This window comes from Oncorhynchus mykiss, chromosome 3 (assembly GCF_013265735.2).
Source record: "Oncorhynchus mykiss isolate Arlee chromosome 3, USDA_OmykA_1.1, whole genome shotgun sequence".
Taxonomy (NCBI): Eukaryota; Metazoa; Chordata; class Actinopteri; order Salmoniformes; family Salmonidae; genus Oncorhynchus; species Oncorhynchus mykiss.
In genome coordinates, this window is record NC_048567.1 from 58775162 (window position 1) to 58791930 (window position 16769).

Here is a 16769-nt window from a genome sequence, read left to right on the forward strand (position 1 = left end):
CCAGGGACAACTCTCCAGATGTGATGGAAAACATTTGGGTAGCTGCCTGGTCTAGTCCACCCACCCCTTGCTATCTGTGTACCAGGAGAGCTGAGAGGCCTCTCAGCTCACCTTTTACACTAGTGATACATGTAACCTTAGTTTGATCTAATGAATGAAGTGGTGGTAGAGTTTACAGTGAGTGTACTGTTCACTTTAAGTACTGTAGGGTAAGCCCATTGTGGATGGACTTATGTGAAAATACATGCATAACAGGAGTCTAGAATAAGCTCGAAAGTTCAGAAAGAGTGTATTACTTGAGTTTGATGGATATAAGATACAGTTAACATGTTGTTCGTTTGTGTATCCCCCCTCCAATGGTTAACGGTCGATGGCTGGTAATGCTGACTGGGAAACATCCGTTTTGAGAGATTATAAACTGAACTGATGCACATATGCATTCAAAACCAACAAAATCACAAAGTAGTCAATTTATTTATTGCTTTTTTAATTTGAAAAGCATTACTTGTAAATTTGTTACATTGAGGACTGAAACACTTCCATGTTCTCCATCTCGCAGCGCAGGTTACATTAGGCACACAACAAGAATGCATACATCATTGAGTTTATTTTCGTATTTTACTTCAAATACAAACACAGAGGTGGTTATAGCAAACTGCATTGAAATCTCAAACTGTACAGAACTGAGAAGCACAAACATGCATCGACTCAGTTCAACATCTTCCCCCGTTGAAGGAAAAAAACAACAATCATTCCTCAAGTCCACCTGTGGAATTACAAAAACATGTAAAAAAGTTATTTATTTTAAGGTACACCAGTAATCTATAGGTATGTGATCTAGAGCAGTTTGGCTGAGCTTCCACCTCCACATTGCCACCACCAGAGAACCCATTGGTTTAACCTTGAAGTCAACAGTACAAAACCCCCCACTAAAACATCCCGATAAAGAATATCATTAAATATACTTCCAAATAGAGCAATGACTGAAGTGACATTGGCTTGTGTGTGTGTGTAAAGTATATCACATTCATACACAGGCAGAGCAGACAGTGAAGCTGTGATTGCTAGATTTCTGAAAAAACTTCCCAAGAATATACTACATGGCCATACGCACAATCCCAAGAAAAACACTGCATTTATTATTAGCCAGAGTGGGGCTACAAAAAATATATATAACAGCCCACATTGCAATGGCAAATATTTATAGATATTTCTGCAGCACAGCAATAAGAGAACTAGCATGAGGACACTATAATTTATCCGTACATACTCCATCCATGCTGGGTCTGTTTTAGCATTTACAGTTGATGTGTATGATACAGTCAGTGAGTGAGTGAGTGTGTCTCTACAGCATGCGTTTGAGAAATGTCAGTCACAGAATGTAGGACTCAATCTTATGTCCTGTCTGTTGCCATGCTGCATCCTTTTACTATTTTATTACTCTCATGCCAAAGGGTGGAGGGATGCTTGAGATGGTGTAGCCTAGCCTAGGCAGTGTTGTAGGCAAAGAGTTCCATTTCCCTTCAATTTCAAACAAGAGGACCATTGAAAACAAGCAGCCTTGTGGCTCTAAAAAGACTGATCAGTATGGAATCTGGGATAGTTATCAAGGTAGACTTGGGAACCCTGGGGTCCATCTCAATTCCTGTGGTAAAGTTTAGAGATGTAAAGTACTTTAAGGACAACTGGAGAGTGAGAGAAGTGTGCAGTGTTTTCAAATAAAGTCTTGGTCCTAGTTGATTGAGGCCCCCTTTCAACTTTGTTTTTGGCATTTACTTATAAACTGAGTAGGGACCCTTCAACTTTTTGTTTTTTTGTTAGTGTCCAAGACCTGACTAGATGACTACAGATGGATACATGCAGCATGTCATGGCACCTCACAGAGTAGGGCGGCTGAATGGCACACGGAAGTTATTATGGATACTAAGTGGTTGACAATCGATCACTTGGCAAATCACATTTGACAAGTGTTGATTCTTGTACTTGACCACCCACTGTAGTCAGGTGTGTGAGTGTCAGCAAAGGAAAACAAAAACAACCCAGATAATATTTTGACTATTAATCACCATCTTTTCAAATTTTAACTCACCCAGGTGAACATTACAAGTGCAGTCATAGTTTAACTTTCAGAGAAAACGTTAGAGCAATCCTGAAAGCTCTCTGGTCATCGTTGATCTATTGAGTTGCCATTTGAGAGCTTAAACAGATAAACCGATGAGGACCCAAATCTAGTGCAGGGGTGTGTCTCGTCAGCACTTTCTTTCTTTGCCCTTTACAGATCTCTGAACATGGGTATGGCTTGATACCACACCCCACAGCCTGCATATTAGCTTTCCCAAGCTCAACAATCAGTATCATCTGACTGGAAATATCTTGTGCTCCATTGACAAGAGAGCACTTCTTTCTTTCACCCACATCTTTTAAAACTAGTAAAATATTTTTTGTTTGTTCATCTTTCTCTCCTATAACCCTATCGCCATGCAATCCTATGGGTCTTTCACTCTCTACCAAAAGTGTCAGCGCAGTTAAATGTTACAGTGATGCAAGGATTCTGAATAGAGGAAATAACAACAAAAAACAAAAAGCAGAGTAATTGCACAGTCATTGGGGGCGGGGGCTGGAGTTTAGGCCTGATTGTGAACTGTCATGACAACTAAGTATTATAGGAGGCTTTGTCATCTCTATGGTGATGGCACAGACACCTCCAGTAGGCGGTTGTTCTTGCGTTTGCAGGCAGCACTGTTTCCGTTCTTAGGCCCCCCCTGGATGAACTTGACACACACCTTGTCCTGCTTGAACTGCACCAGGAACCTGCCAGACACACAAAGAGGAAGTAGGATAAGAAACCATCTGACATCATGGGATTTCATTACACTGATCCCAGATCTGTTTTTGTAAACGTAACAATGAGTAGAGGCAGTTGGCAATACATTACAAACACATCTGGGACCAGGCCAGGATTTGACTAAGAGAAACAACAGCAGCATTGCAACATAAAGTCAATATGGCGACGTGTCTCCGGTTCTTACTCGTCTGAGATGTCAATGTTGATCTGGTCCCTGTCTGCAGCAGTGGTCCCTATGCGGTGGAGTTTGGTGATGATCTCTATAAGATGCTCACTGCTCAGCAGGAAGTCACCTTTCGAAGCTGAAGCAGAGCCCTATGGGTAAAAAACACAGAGGGGTGTTAGTCTTTTCAATCTCAATATGCCTACCCAATCTTTCTATGGTTAGCCCTTTATGTTACACTAAAAGTTATGAATCAGGACATGACTAATATAATTAGACACACAGCGGGGCTAAACTGGTTGAAATTCCATCATTAGAACCAGTTTGCAACCAGTGGATTTATGCAGCAAGCAAAGCAGATTCATTTCAACCAGCTTTGGCCACTGCGTTTTCGCTGGATGATGTCCATATGTAAGTGCATCACAATGGAGCTGGAGTGGGATCCCTCCCCTCCATCACCTCTTTGAGCTTGAGGGCGAAGAAGCCGTCACTCTGGGTGCTGACCGACACGCTAGCGAGGTCTGGCAGCGGCACGCTAGCCTTCACCTGGCCCGTCTTCTGGTCAGCCAGGACAAAGTTGCTTTTGGTCAGCAGGAAGAGCCTCGGCGACCCCTGTAACACGGACAGACTAGGTTTAATAAGAATTTGGTAACACTATTTTACAGTAGAGAAATCACCAGTTATTTACTTATAAAGTACATGGCAAAATTGTAATTATAAAAGCAACCTATACATGTATAAACTCATTAATAGCAAAAACAGAGCATTTATACGGTGATAGTGGTATAAAAACATAGGTAGGCTGAATCTGTCAAATATAAAACATTAGTTTTCCTTTGACTACTGTACAGCATAGTTACAGATATCCTCTAATAATAAAGCTATGACTGAAGAGTTTGGTCCATATAAACTGTGTTCAGGCCTGTTAGACTGTTGACTCCCTCAGGCTTCAGTACAGTTACATGAACAGATTTTGTTGAGGTAAGGCACTTTGAGAAAAGTACTTGCCTTGCCGTTGGCCCTGTTGATCTTGTTCACCAAGTCAGCCAGTAGCACCTTCTCCTCCATAGCACTGTTCAGCTTCTGGTACTTGGGGTTCTTCTGGATCTCCAGATAGTCTCCCTTGAAAGGCTGGCTGACACTAAACAATAATAATGAATTTTATATAGTGCTTTTAATGGACACAAGGATGCAACAGAGAGGAACTCACAGCAATGCATTGATTATACTCAGGAAAAGGGAGCTAAAATGGCTGCTAGTAAAATTTGCTTGCAACATTAGCTTCACGTCAAACATCATGTAATGAGTGAATCAAGGAGGGAAATATGTTATACCTGCTGGGGTACAGAGCCTTCTTGTCCTTGAAGATCTCACTGGCCTCAAGTTTCTCCTCATACACAGCCTTCTTCTCCTCTGTGAACTGGCCCCGGTATTTCTTGCACTGATAATTGAAAAGATACATCATCAATCCCTGGGAAGTTTGTTGTATTGATGTCCCTCAAACTATAAACTATAAAGCCAGTGGGCAAAGCTGGTTGTACATAAGTACAACCAGTTTACAACACGGTTGACATCCTAGCAACCAGATGTGCCTGCTGGGTAGTGGCATATACAACAACTTGACCCTTTAACCTGTAAGATCAGTGATGCCCCCTTGAAAGAACAGCCAAAGATGATAAACTAACCCTCCAGAGGTGGAAGATCCTCCTGAGCTGAGTGTGAGCTCCCTCCAGGAAGCCATAAGGCTTTGCCGGCCAGGTGTTGTCCATAGGGGACATTGTAGTGGTCTTCAGACCAAGGAAGTACTTCTGCATCTGGAGGGAGAGGGAGACAGGCATATATTCAATACCTCCCTTTCAGACTTGGATTACTGTTGACATTCAGGAACATATAACTCTGGTTTCCTGGACAAAGTTTAAGCCTAATCCGAGAAGCATGTTCAATAGAGATTCTCCATTTAATGTGATTTTTACTCCAGCACTAAGCTTAATCTGTGTCCGGGAAACCATCCCTTAGTGATTCAAATGGACACTACCCATCAGTGCTTAAAGGGATACACAACTAATTCATTCTAGCCTTGTCCCAGATCTGATTGTGTGGATTTGCCAACTCGGCAAGACCGCATAAATAGATCTGGCACCAGGCTACATTCACGCTTCTACTTACGATTCTCTGGATGGTGAAGTCGTAGATCTTCTTGCCAGCGTTGGCTCTAAAGAACTTCCTGTACTCCCTGCGGACCTGTAACCAAGGAGACAACTGGCCGTCAATCATCCATCCCCATAGTGATCTGATTTGAGGCATGGGGCCAATAGAGAAGAGATTACAGTGGTGATGACTATAGCAACAGGCAGACGTGGTTAGTTACAATGAACTCAAGAAACATCATACAAACAAAGGGAGGGAGGGAAAATCTGTTGAGCACTCAACTCAAATCAGAATGGGACTTTCTCCTAAATATGTTTTTTTCTGAAAATGAGATGTTACATAGTTAATTAATAATGAGGTGGTCAATTTAAATCACACTGATTGGAGTCGACAGGTTAACAGGTTCTGAGAGCTGCTCTGATGTGCCAAGGTGACATGCACATTGTGCAATCAATTAATCTGATGACAGGATTGGGGCCACTCAGACTACAGTAATACATGAGAAAAGGAGTAGATATAGCACCAGACAACAAGACCTATAGAGGGTTAGACATGTTGATGGTTACACAGCTTATCATGCACATGATGCAGACAGGACATACAGCAATTGCTAGAGACAGACAGACATCCATCCATCCATGTCAGGGTCAGTAGTGCCTTTGACCTCTCTGTTAAGAGGCTGCAGTCTTCAAGAACGAGCAAAAAAAAGAAGGAAAAAAGAGCATCTGTGAATGAATTATAACCAACCATAGCCAGCTTATCTAAAGCCCTGCTGGCCTCATGGAGAGAGCAGGATAGACATTACACCTCATTGTACATCTTAATAACGTAATGTGTGTCACTGCAGGGATACAGGAGGGGAGGGTAGGTAGGAGGGCATATCCTTTGGTACTGGACTGTCCAGATATCAAATCAGTCACTCTGGAGCTCACATGCATGAACTGTGTCATCACTGTGTGGTTGGTCCCGAGCTATGATAGGCTGAGGCTGACTGCATGCTGGTTCTGTGAAGTGTGCCTACCCCTCCAACACCAAAGACCGGGGAGTGGCTCAGAGGGTAAGGGGTGATTGGTTAGGGTAGAAAGGAGTGGCTGGTTAGGCTAGAAGGGTGGCTGGAGGGTAGGGAAGGCTGGGCAGTGGGCAGGTATACCTGGAGTCCCAGCCAGTAGGCCCAAATGATGGCGACGGCGTGCTTACGCCTGGCCTCCTCCTTCAGGCGCCTCAGCTCCCTGCGTGCCTTTTGGGAAGAAGGGAGGAAAGAGAGGGAAGGAACGAACGATTGAAAGGAGGGAATAATAGACTGATATGGAGGAAGAGACACTGCCCTGTGTGAGGAAACACGTCACAAGAGCCCTGTCTAGTTACCAAGATCCTGAAGACGATTTAACCAACTATGGGAAGAATGCAATTATCATGAAATAGACATTATAATAATGCTGTAGTTTGATTATGTACTGTACATCAACTAGTCTTTTTGATTGAAACAGACATGGCTCTGTTGGCCAAGAGCAAAGTACAAAGCTCAAGGTAAGTCCATCAGGAGGTCTCTCCAACATTCCATACACTGCAATGCACACTGAGAAAAAAAAATGATGCAAACCTCAAGGAATCAGCAAGCAAGGAGGTGTAGCATGCAATTTATGGTGAGAACAGCATGCAGAAAGAAAGAAAGAAAAAGAAAGAGTGCAGATAGAGGTTGCAAAAGGTGAGGCATGGGCCTCAGGGAGGAACCGAAACACACCTAAACATCCTGACCTTTGGTAAGAAGAACTCAAAGCCAGGATAGCGGAGTGTGAGTGTTTGGGTGGTTTGGGGTAGGGCAGGCAAATAGTTTATCCAAGGTTCCAGACACTGTGTGTGTGATGCCAGTCTAGTGCCTGTCAACATCCCCCCACCTTCCTCACCCCCCTCCCGGTGTCAGTCTGGATCAGCTATAATCCATCAGGCTGCACAGCAAAGAGGCTTAAGTGACTGTATCTTTATCTTTACCCCAACCCTCCCCTCCCCCACCCATAGCCCTTGCGCCCAGGCATGTCCATTATTTACCAGAACCAAGGGCCATCAGAACTCCAGTCATCTATCTCTAGATCTCTTCCATTAAACCATTAAAGACTAAACAGAAGCTAGCTTGGCTGAGAGAGCCAGCATGGGTGTTTGGGGATCTTGCTCTAGTCCAGTAGGCTAAGTAACCCCCCCGCAATTCTGTTTTAACATGCAATGGGACATTGGATGAGGTGTTCGTATGGCACCTTGTCATGCAATATAAATGGGATGGGTGGTGGTAATGGGGAGGATAGCTAGAGAGACATTCACAGTCTCTCCAGACTATTGTTTGGCTAATGCAGGGGTCTGGCATCTGTCTGGTTGGATCTGATGGAGAAATGGCAGGCGGGCGGCGGGATATGGATGGATATTGTTTACAGGCTTCTTCCCAAATACCTTGGTCCCCTGCCAGCCGGCCCAAATGACAGACACGGCGTGCTTTTCTCGCGCCGCCACCTTTAGATGCCGCAGTTCTCTCCGAGCCTGGGGAAGTGGTGGGGTTGGATTTATTGTGTTTTGGGAGGAATATACCCATTGGGATAGGTGTTGGTATAAATAAGAAGCAGACGAACAGCAATATGTAGCCAACCCGGCAAGTAGCATAAAAGTAGCATAAAGAAGAAAAGATTAAGACAATGGAGGAAACATTAGCTACCATTTGGAGCTTATGACTGAGTGATCACTAGTAATCAGAATAACTTGAGTGCTCTTCGACCATTGATGGCCTGATAAATCCTACCCCTGCAAACCTAACTAAATGTGATGAATATGCGGCATATTTCAGAGATAAGATAAACATTAGGCTGGGTATCAGTCAAGCAAGACCTGATGAGAAGTTTGATTATATATGTTTCCTAGCCTACCACAAAGGCACTATGGATTTATTTTCCCTGCTTGACACATACAGACATGCTCAGGAAAGTGATATCACAACTTAAGGTCTTCTACCTGCCTTCTGGATTCTATCCCACCACCACCTTCTTCAAACCCACATTTAATTGCATATCTGAAGAAGTACAAGCTATTGTTAATCACTCCCTGTCCATTGGCACTTCCCGCACTGCACTAAAAACTGCTACAGTAAAACCTCTTCTGAAGAAAAATAGTCTAGATTCTTCAGCTCTCAGGAATTTTCAGCCAATCTCCAACCTTCCATTCTTAAGCAAAATGGAGAAATTGGTTTTCAAACAGATAATATTTTTTTTCAAAAGCCAACTACATTATTAAAAAATTGCAATCTGTTTTTTTGTGCCCACCACAGCACAGAGACTGCCTTAGTTAAAGTGGTAAATGAGCCACCACAGATGTCAAACAGCTCTCCTTGTGCTCTTGGATTTAAGTGCTCCATTCAACCCTGTTAAAAATGATGTCCTTCTGGACAGGTGGGTTGGCTTCTCCAGTCAAGTTCTAAATTGGTTTAGGACCTATTTAAATCGGTCAAGAGTTTGTCACCCTTGGTGAACATAATTCAGACAAAATACATAGCACATGGCATTTTACAAGGTTCAATTTTGGGTCCGGTACTGTTCAGTTTATATACATTAACCCTTGGCAGCGTTATCAGAAAGCACAGCATTGACATTCCCTGCTACACAGACAATACACAACTTTATATTTCTGTGTGACCAGAGGATGTTAGCACCACAGATACATTATTAGACTGTATTAGTGATTTAAATACTTGGATGGCTCACAACTTCCTCCAGCTAAATCAAGACAAGACTGAGGTACTTATTGTTGGCGCCAAAGCACAGAGAGAATTCTGGCTTTAATTCACGGTCAATAAAGATAAAACAGGTTAAAAAAAACCTAGGTGTTATTTTAGATTCTGAACACAATTTTGAATCACACATTAGCAATGTGACCAAAATAGCTTTCTACCACCTGAGGAACATTGTCATGGTGCGGCCGTTTCTCCACGTTTTTATTACAAGCAGGTTTCACTACTGTAATGCTCTCCTGTCTGGTCTACCCAAGAAAGCCATTGGTCAACGAAAGCCATTGGTCAACTGCAAAACATACAGAATGCTGCAGCACGAATACTGACCAAGATCAGACGGAGAGCACACAGTACACAGGTTTTAAAGTCTCTGCACTGACTGCCTGTGAGTTTTAGAATTCATGTTAAGATTATTTTTATTAATTTTTAAATCAATACACGATTGTGCACCCCAATACATGTCAGACATGCTTTTAAGTTATGTACCCCTCAGGACGTCTGGCACTGGTCTTTTAACTATCCCAAAGCCTGGGACCAAGAGGCATGGTGGCAGCCTTTAGTTATTATGACCCTAGCCTCTGGAACAGCCTGCCAGAGATCCTGAGGGGGGACAAAACTGGAAAATGTAAAAGGGATCTTAAAACACACCTTTTTAGCTTTGCTTTTCCTTAGGGTGCTTTTAGTCGTTCAATTTTTGATATTATTTTGTTTTTTTTAATCCTCTTGTGTTTGTTGTGTAGTAAATATTTGTTTTAATTTGTTTTTCCTGTGACACACATTGCGTTGCATTCCATGTCTGAAATGTGCTGTGTAAATAAAGCTTGATTTGATGAACTAGCAACATTAGTACAAAAGTTCAGGTTTTCCTGAAGTCCCCCGAAATTAATTGTATCCGATATAGTATCTGATCGATTATATTCATTAAACTTTGTGACTACTTGGCATGGTCTGTTTTAGTACAACAGCTCACATAACTCACTGACACCACTCCAATTCAGTGCCAGTTACAGTGGGCTTTGCCCAGTCTAAGAAACTAGACTAGATCCACCAATCAGATGGGACGATTAGTCGATAAATTAAGCCACACGCGACTGCTTTGGTCATGCAACATGTAGCAATACATGATCTTTGACGATTATCTGGTGAGTGTGGCTGTAAAGCCTTTAGATAAGATCATGCAGAGTTACAAAATAGTTGTAAAGGTTGTTTTTCAATGGATAGCAGGACTGAGTTGATCTACATCCCTTGTTATTAAAATGTCCATAAAACATGACATGTTGTGCATGGACTGTTTTAAAGGATTTATATGTTGCCTCTAAAATATATAGCACTTTAAAAGTCCATAAAGTGCTAATGGTGGTATGTGCTATGACCATTAGGCTATATGATCTGAAGATCCCTAGCAGGGTTGGGCCAATTCCATGTAAATTCAAATCAATTCAGTAAGTAAACCAAATTCCAAATGTTCCTCATTGAAAAGCATTGAAGAGAATTGGAATTTCAGTGTACTTCCTGAATTGACTGAAATTTAAGTGGAAATGACCCTAACCCTGCTCTTTGTGTTCCTGTAATGGCACATGGAATACAGTCTATTCTCAGCACAGTCCTCAGAATTATTACATCAAAGTGAACACATGATATTCATTCTGATTGGATACTGTACGTCCATTATCATGTACTATCCGTCATGTCTCTCATAAAAACAGATTACAGAGGAATGCAATGACAAACATCAAGAAAACAACAGACAGACATGGGAATGGAAAGGAGAATTGTGTTGTGGGACTTGCAGTTGTTCCTAAAGGGAGAATGTAAGGGAGGCTCCATAACAGTAACAGAGGACTAGCAAACAGACGTTTAAATAGATGTTAGTGGGATAAGGTTAGCCACCCAATATCCCTCAAATGACACCTATTGAAGGGACAATAAAACAGATGAGTCAATCACCAGACACTGGTAAGGGACGCTAGTGGACCAATGGGACAACGGAGGGACGATGACGAGCCATTCAATTGGTCAGTTTCAAGAGGAGGGGTGGGACATGGAGTATGACGGACAGCTGGGATGGCAAAACACGACAACGGCAACCGGCTTAAATACCTTGGTCCCCTGCCAGTATGCCCATATGACAGACACGGCACGCTTATTCCGCGCCTCCGTCTTTAGGCGCCGCAGCTCCATCCGAGCCTGGTGGTGGCCGGGAGGGTGGAAGGATGAAGGGAGGAGAGTGGAGGTTAGGAGGGAAGAATTAGAGAGAGGGGAGGAAGAGAGTGAAAAAGAGTGTGAGAAAAGCAGCGGTGGTAAGATCAGCGACAGTAGAAGACCAGAAGGAAAAAGCTGTGAAATTGCTCTAGTTTAGCTGGGAGACCTGAGCAGAGCCATGTCTTATAACCTTGCAAAAGCAAAAGGCAGTGGATGTCCATAATCAGCAGCTCATCCATTTCCTCCCAATATCATTCTATACTTGTCTTTACATTGTCTAATCATTATGTTGAAATCAGGTAGTGTTTGAGCCAGTACCTGAGTCCCGTGCCAGTACGCTGCAATGGTAGTCACAGCCTCCTTGCATCTCTTCTCGTATTTCAGTTGCCGCAAGATGTTGCGGGCCTGGAGAAAAAACATTGTTTCTAAACATGCCTTTACTACAGCTTTATGACAGGAAAACATGCTTTCTTATACTGTTTGACTGGTATGTGGACATGGACATACCTTCCACCCTCTGACGAAGGACTGCATCACTAGTGTAGCACTCTTGATCTTCTGATATTTATTTTGTTGCTACAACAGGGGAAGGAAAAAAACACTGAGCTTAACTGACAAGTAAGATTGAACTACAGGCATCTAAGCTCTATAGCCACCATATTAGGGATGCGCATCTTTCTAGTTTCAAGACGATTTGATATGCATACATGGGCTCCGATACGATGCAGGAAAGAAACATTTTAGCATCAAATGATTCAGTGCGATTTGGTTGAATTAATTTCCATTTTAAAATCAAATCTGCTGCTGATGGATGAGCTGGGCCTCTCTGTGCTGGATCTGTCTGAACTGACTGTGTGTGTGTGTGTGTGTGTGTGCATAAGATATGTACACTACCATTCAAAAGTTTGGGGTCACTTAGAATTATTATATTTTTTTAAAGAAAAGCAGATTTTTCTTGTCCATCAAAATAACATCAAATTGATCAGAAATAGGGTGTAGACATTGTTAATGTTGTAAATTACTATTGTAGCTGAAACACCAGTAAATACATCAACAGTGAAGAGGCGACTCTGGGATGCTGGCCTTCTAGGCAGAGTTGCAAAGAAAAAGCCATATCTGAAACTAGCCAATAAAAAGCAAAGATTAAGATGGGCAAAAGAATACAGGCACTGGACAGAGGAACTCTCCCTAGAAAGGCCAGCATCCCGGAGTCGCCTCTTCACTGTTGACGTTGAGACTGGTGTGTTGCAGGTACTATTTAATGAAGCTGCCAGTTGAGGACTTGTGAGGCATCTGCTTCTCAAACTAGACACCCTAATGTACTTGTCCTCTTGCTCAGTTGTGCACCGGGTCCTCCCACTCCTCTTTCTATTCTGGTTAGAGACAGCTTGCGCTGTTCTGTGAAGGGAGTAGTACACAGCATTGTATGAGATCTTCAGTTTCTTGGCAATTTCTAGCATGGAATAGCCATCCTTTCTCAGAACAAGAATAGACTGACGAGTTTCAGAAGAATGTTCTTTGTTTCTGGACATTTTGAGACTGTAATCGAACCCACAAATGCTGATGCTCCAGATACTCAACTAGTCTAAAGAAGGCCAGTTTTAATGCTTCTTTAATCAGAAGAACAGTTTCCAGCTGTGTTAACATAACTGCAAAAGGGTTTTCTAATGATCAATTAGCCTTTTCAATGATCAACTTGGATTAACTAACACAACATGCCATTGGAACAGGAGTAATGGTTGCTTATAAAATGGGCCTCTGTACGCCTATGAAGATATTCCATAAAAAATCTGCCGTTTCCAGCTACAAGTCATTTACAACATTAACAATGTCTACACTGTATTTCTCATCAATTTGATATTATTTTAAATACACAAACAAAAAGTTTTCTTTCAAAAACAAGGACATTCCTAAGTGACCCCAAACTTTTGAACGGTAGTATATATGATGTATATAGGTACCTGAGCGGAGCCATAAGGGAAACTGGGCCTCTACCACCCCACTACCAGTTATAGCCATTGACATAGACAATGAATATATAGCAGAACTTTGGATTTCGACCCCGTCTCATAATCGAATGGTTTTGACAACTCATTTGGAGTGAGCTTCTCTTCTTCGATCATGCAGTGCGGGCAGCAAAAGCCATTTCTGTCCTTATGAAATGATCATCTGTAAGCTCTATATGTAAAAATGACCATATGCACTGATTGTTTCAAGCAAAACTGATGGTGAACCTGAACAATCAAAATAAAATCAAATGTAGCCTAAACCCCGATCAGCATATAGCCTACCTATAGCCAGATGAGAGTTGTGTCCATGGCGATAGCTTAGGCTACCTTTATTCCGATAAAATACCATTTTCAACAGCGCATTTGATCAAAATAACCAAGCAAATTACATTGGTTGCCACTCAACTAATAAAGCCTAATATTGCACAAGCCATTTTACAAACATTTGAACGCTGATCAAGAATAGGCCTACATCTTGTTGGTCAGTGCGCGAAGCTGTTCACAGCGAGCAGTTTGACTAGGCTACTGATATTACCAAGGGTTGTTCGTGGTTACAACATGGTTACATGAGAGAGGATGCAGTTGCCACAAAATATGCTATTTTCTGAAGGTAGAAAGTAATTTGAGTAAAACATTTTAGTGAATCACCGATCTGTAACAATCTATTTTCTGACCGATGCATGCTATATTTGGATCAGATTGTGCTCCCACAGACGGATGCACTCATATCTTAAACATTTGAACCGGCATGACGTTCTGTATGTGTTCGTGTGTGCATAGTAGAGACAAGCTAACTCACTGCATATCTGCGGTACCAGGCTGCCACCACCACCTGGCTCTTCTTCAGCAGCAGAAAGTGAGTACGAGACTTCCACCCGCGGTAGATCTTCTGGATCAGGGTGGCCAGGTCCTCCAGACACGCCCTCCTCCTCTCCTCCAGAGTGAACAGCTGTGGACACAGGAAGAAGGCATCAAGAGGATGATAGAAACATGAACATCTACTAGAATACTAAGAACACCACCATAGTCTGTACAATTTAGTAATAAGAAAACTATTTTCATTGAGACAGGATCTCATTTTGGGACAATATTGTGTGGTTCTCAAGATCTTTAGAAAGACAAGGGGCATCTATAGCTGCCCAAACACATTCTCCACCTCAAATACCTTTGCAGACAGAGACCGATCAGGTGAGAGTTTAGTGACCTAGACTAGGCCCCATCCTACCACCACCATGAATGAACTGTAGCGTCACTCTATACCAGAAACGGAGATACTTAGCTAACCTGGTAAGGTACAGTAGATCAAGGATAAGGACACAACCCTGTGAGGTCAGGCTTTACGAGCTTTGTTTAGACTGGCTCCTGGACTGACAAGGTTTCGTTGTTGCACCCACCACTGCATGTTCTTAAAAGCCCATGCTACCATGGAAAATAGGCCTAAATGTTCCTTTTTTCCCCATGCTACTGGCCGAGTCGACATAGAATGGATAGAATTGATTAGGGCTGTCCACGACAAAAAAAAAGATTGGTCAATAGAGTTGTCTGGTCTTTCGACCAATCGTTTGGTCTAAATTTTATATAGAGACTCACCATATGTTTGAATACAATCAACTATATGCAGTAGAGGTCGACCGATTAATTGGCATGGCCGATTAATTAGGGGCAATTTCAAGTTTTCATAACAATCGGTAATCTGCATTTTTGGATGCCGTTTACATTGCATTCCACGAGGAGACTGCGTGGCAGGCTGACTACCTGTTACGCGAGTGCAGCAAGGAGCCAAAGTAAGTTGCTAGCTAGCATTAAACTTATCTTATAAAAAACAATCAATCTTCACATAATCACTAGTTAACTACACATAGTTGATGATATTACTAGGTTAACTAGCTTGTCCTGCGTTGCATATAATCAATGCGGTGCCTGTTAATTCATCATCGAATCACAGCCTATTTCGCCAAACGGGTGATGCTTTAACAAAAAGGCACATTTGCGAAAAAAGCACAATCGTTGCACGAATGTACCTGCCACAAACATCAATGCCTTTCTTAAAATCAATACATAGAAGTATATATTTTTTAAACCTGCATATTTAGTTAAAAGAAATTCATGTTAGCAGGCAATATTAACTAGGGAAACTGTGTCACTTCTCTTGCAATGTTGTATCTTGAGTTCATTGCACGCAGAGTCAGGGTATATGCAACAGTTTGGGCCGCCTGGCTCGTTGCGAACTAATTTGCCAGAATTTTACGTAATTATGACATAACATTGAAGGTTGTGCAATGTAACAGCAATATTTATACTTAGGGTTGCCACCCGTTCGATAAAATACGGAACGGTTCTGTATTTCACTGACAGAACAAATGTTTTGTTTTCGAAATGATAGTTTCCGGATTTGACCATATTAATGACCTAAGGCTCGTATTTGTGTGTGTTATACTATAATTAAGTCTATGATTTGATAGAGCAGTCTGACTGAGCGGTGGTAGGCAGCAGCAGGCTCATAAGCATTCATTCAAACCTTACTGCGTATGCCAGCAGCTCTTAGCAATGCTTGATCACAGCGCTGTTTATGACTTCAAGCCTATCAACTCCAGAGATTAGGCTGGCAGTAGTAAAGTGCCTATAAGAACATCAAATAGTCAAAGGTATATGAAATACAAATGGTACAGAGAGAAATAGTCAACGCCTCATAATTCCTATGATAAATTTGGTTGCAGTTTTCTTTACTGGGAATATTAAAGACCTGGGAATATTGAACCACCAGCTTTCATATGTTCTGAGCAAGGAATTTAAACATTAGCTTTTTTACATGGCACATGTTGCACTTTTACTTTCTTCTCCAACACTGTTATTGCATTATTTAAACCAAATTGAGCATGTTTTATTATTTATTTGAGACTAAATAGATTTTATTTAGGTATTATATTAAGTTAAAATAAAAGTGTTCATTGTTCATTCAGTAACTGTCATTATTTCAAATTAGGCCGATTAATTGGTAGAGGCTTTTTTTGGTACTTCAATAATCGGAATCGGCGTTGAAAAATCATAATCTGTCGACCTCAAATATGTAGGCTACTGAGCTTGTCTGATACTTTAAGCACTGTAAATAAAAATAAATTACTAAAGAGGGTAAACCAGAGATCAATATAGCGTAACCAGAACAAAAAAAAAAACTCCTCCTCTCACTTCTGCTGTCCTTCTCAGATTCTGCCTTCACGCTCCTGAAGTTGCCGGTAATAGGCTACACCAGCGTTCGGCAAACTTTTCCATTTGGAGTGCCATGTTATTGTACAGTTTTTACTGATCTGCGTCCCAATTATGATTTTCACATGCACATTTTTGGTGGAACAGTTTCATTTCATTTACAGTACCAGTCAAAAGTTTGTGCACACCTACTTTATTTTTTACACTGTTATACATTGTAGAATAATAGTGAAGACATCAAAACTATGAAATAACATATGGAATCATGTAGTAACCAAAAAAAAGTGTTAAACAAATCCAAACATATTTTATATTTGACAATCTACAAAGTAGGCACCCTTTGCACACTCTTGGCATTCTCTCAACCAGCTTCACCTGGAATGCTTTTCCAACAGTCTTGAAGGAGTTCTCACATATGCTGAGCACTTGTTGGCT

The 16769-nt window shown here is 41.7% G+C and overlaps 1 protein-coding gene across 10 annotated transcripts in view; it reads right to left on the reverse strand.

Annotated features, from left to right (window-relative positions):
* Positions 1-469: 469 nt before the first annotated feature.
* LOC110520290 (unconventional myosin-Ib) overlaps positions 470-16769 on the reverse strand; it is a 156624-nt gene continuing 140324 nt past the window's right edge. For 3 of the 10 annotated variants that reach the window (XM_021597482.2, XM_021597483.2, XM_036974795.1), the window contains 13 exons: positions 13930-14079; positions 11629-11697; positions 11440-11526; positions 11020-11106; positions 7596-7682; positions 6307-6393; positions 5175-5249; positions 4694-4822; positions 4343-4449; positions 4017-4149; positions 3468-3620; positions 3030-3160; positions 470-2811 (listed from right to left, as the gene is read on the reverse strand). In XM_021597482.2, the coding sequence (XP_021453157.2) occupies positions 2682-2811; positions 3030-3160; positions 3468-3620; positions 4017-4149; positions 4343-4449; positions 4694-4822; positions 5175-5249; positions 6307-6393; positions 7596-7682; positions 11020-11106; positions 11440-11526; positions 11629-11697; positions 13930-14079 (1425 nt within the window). In that variant the 3' untranslated portion in view covers positions 470-2681. The remainder of the gene's footprint in view (positions 2812-3029; positions 3161-3467; positions 3621-4016; positions 4150-4342; positions 4450-4693; positions 4823-5174; positions 5250-6306; positions 6394-7595; positions 7683-11019; positions 11107-11439; positions 11527-11628; positions 11698-13929; positions 14080-16769) is intronic. The other 7 variants (XM_021597484.2, XM_021597489.2, XM_021597485.2 and 4 more) reach the window with 4 other exon arrangements.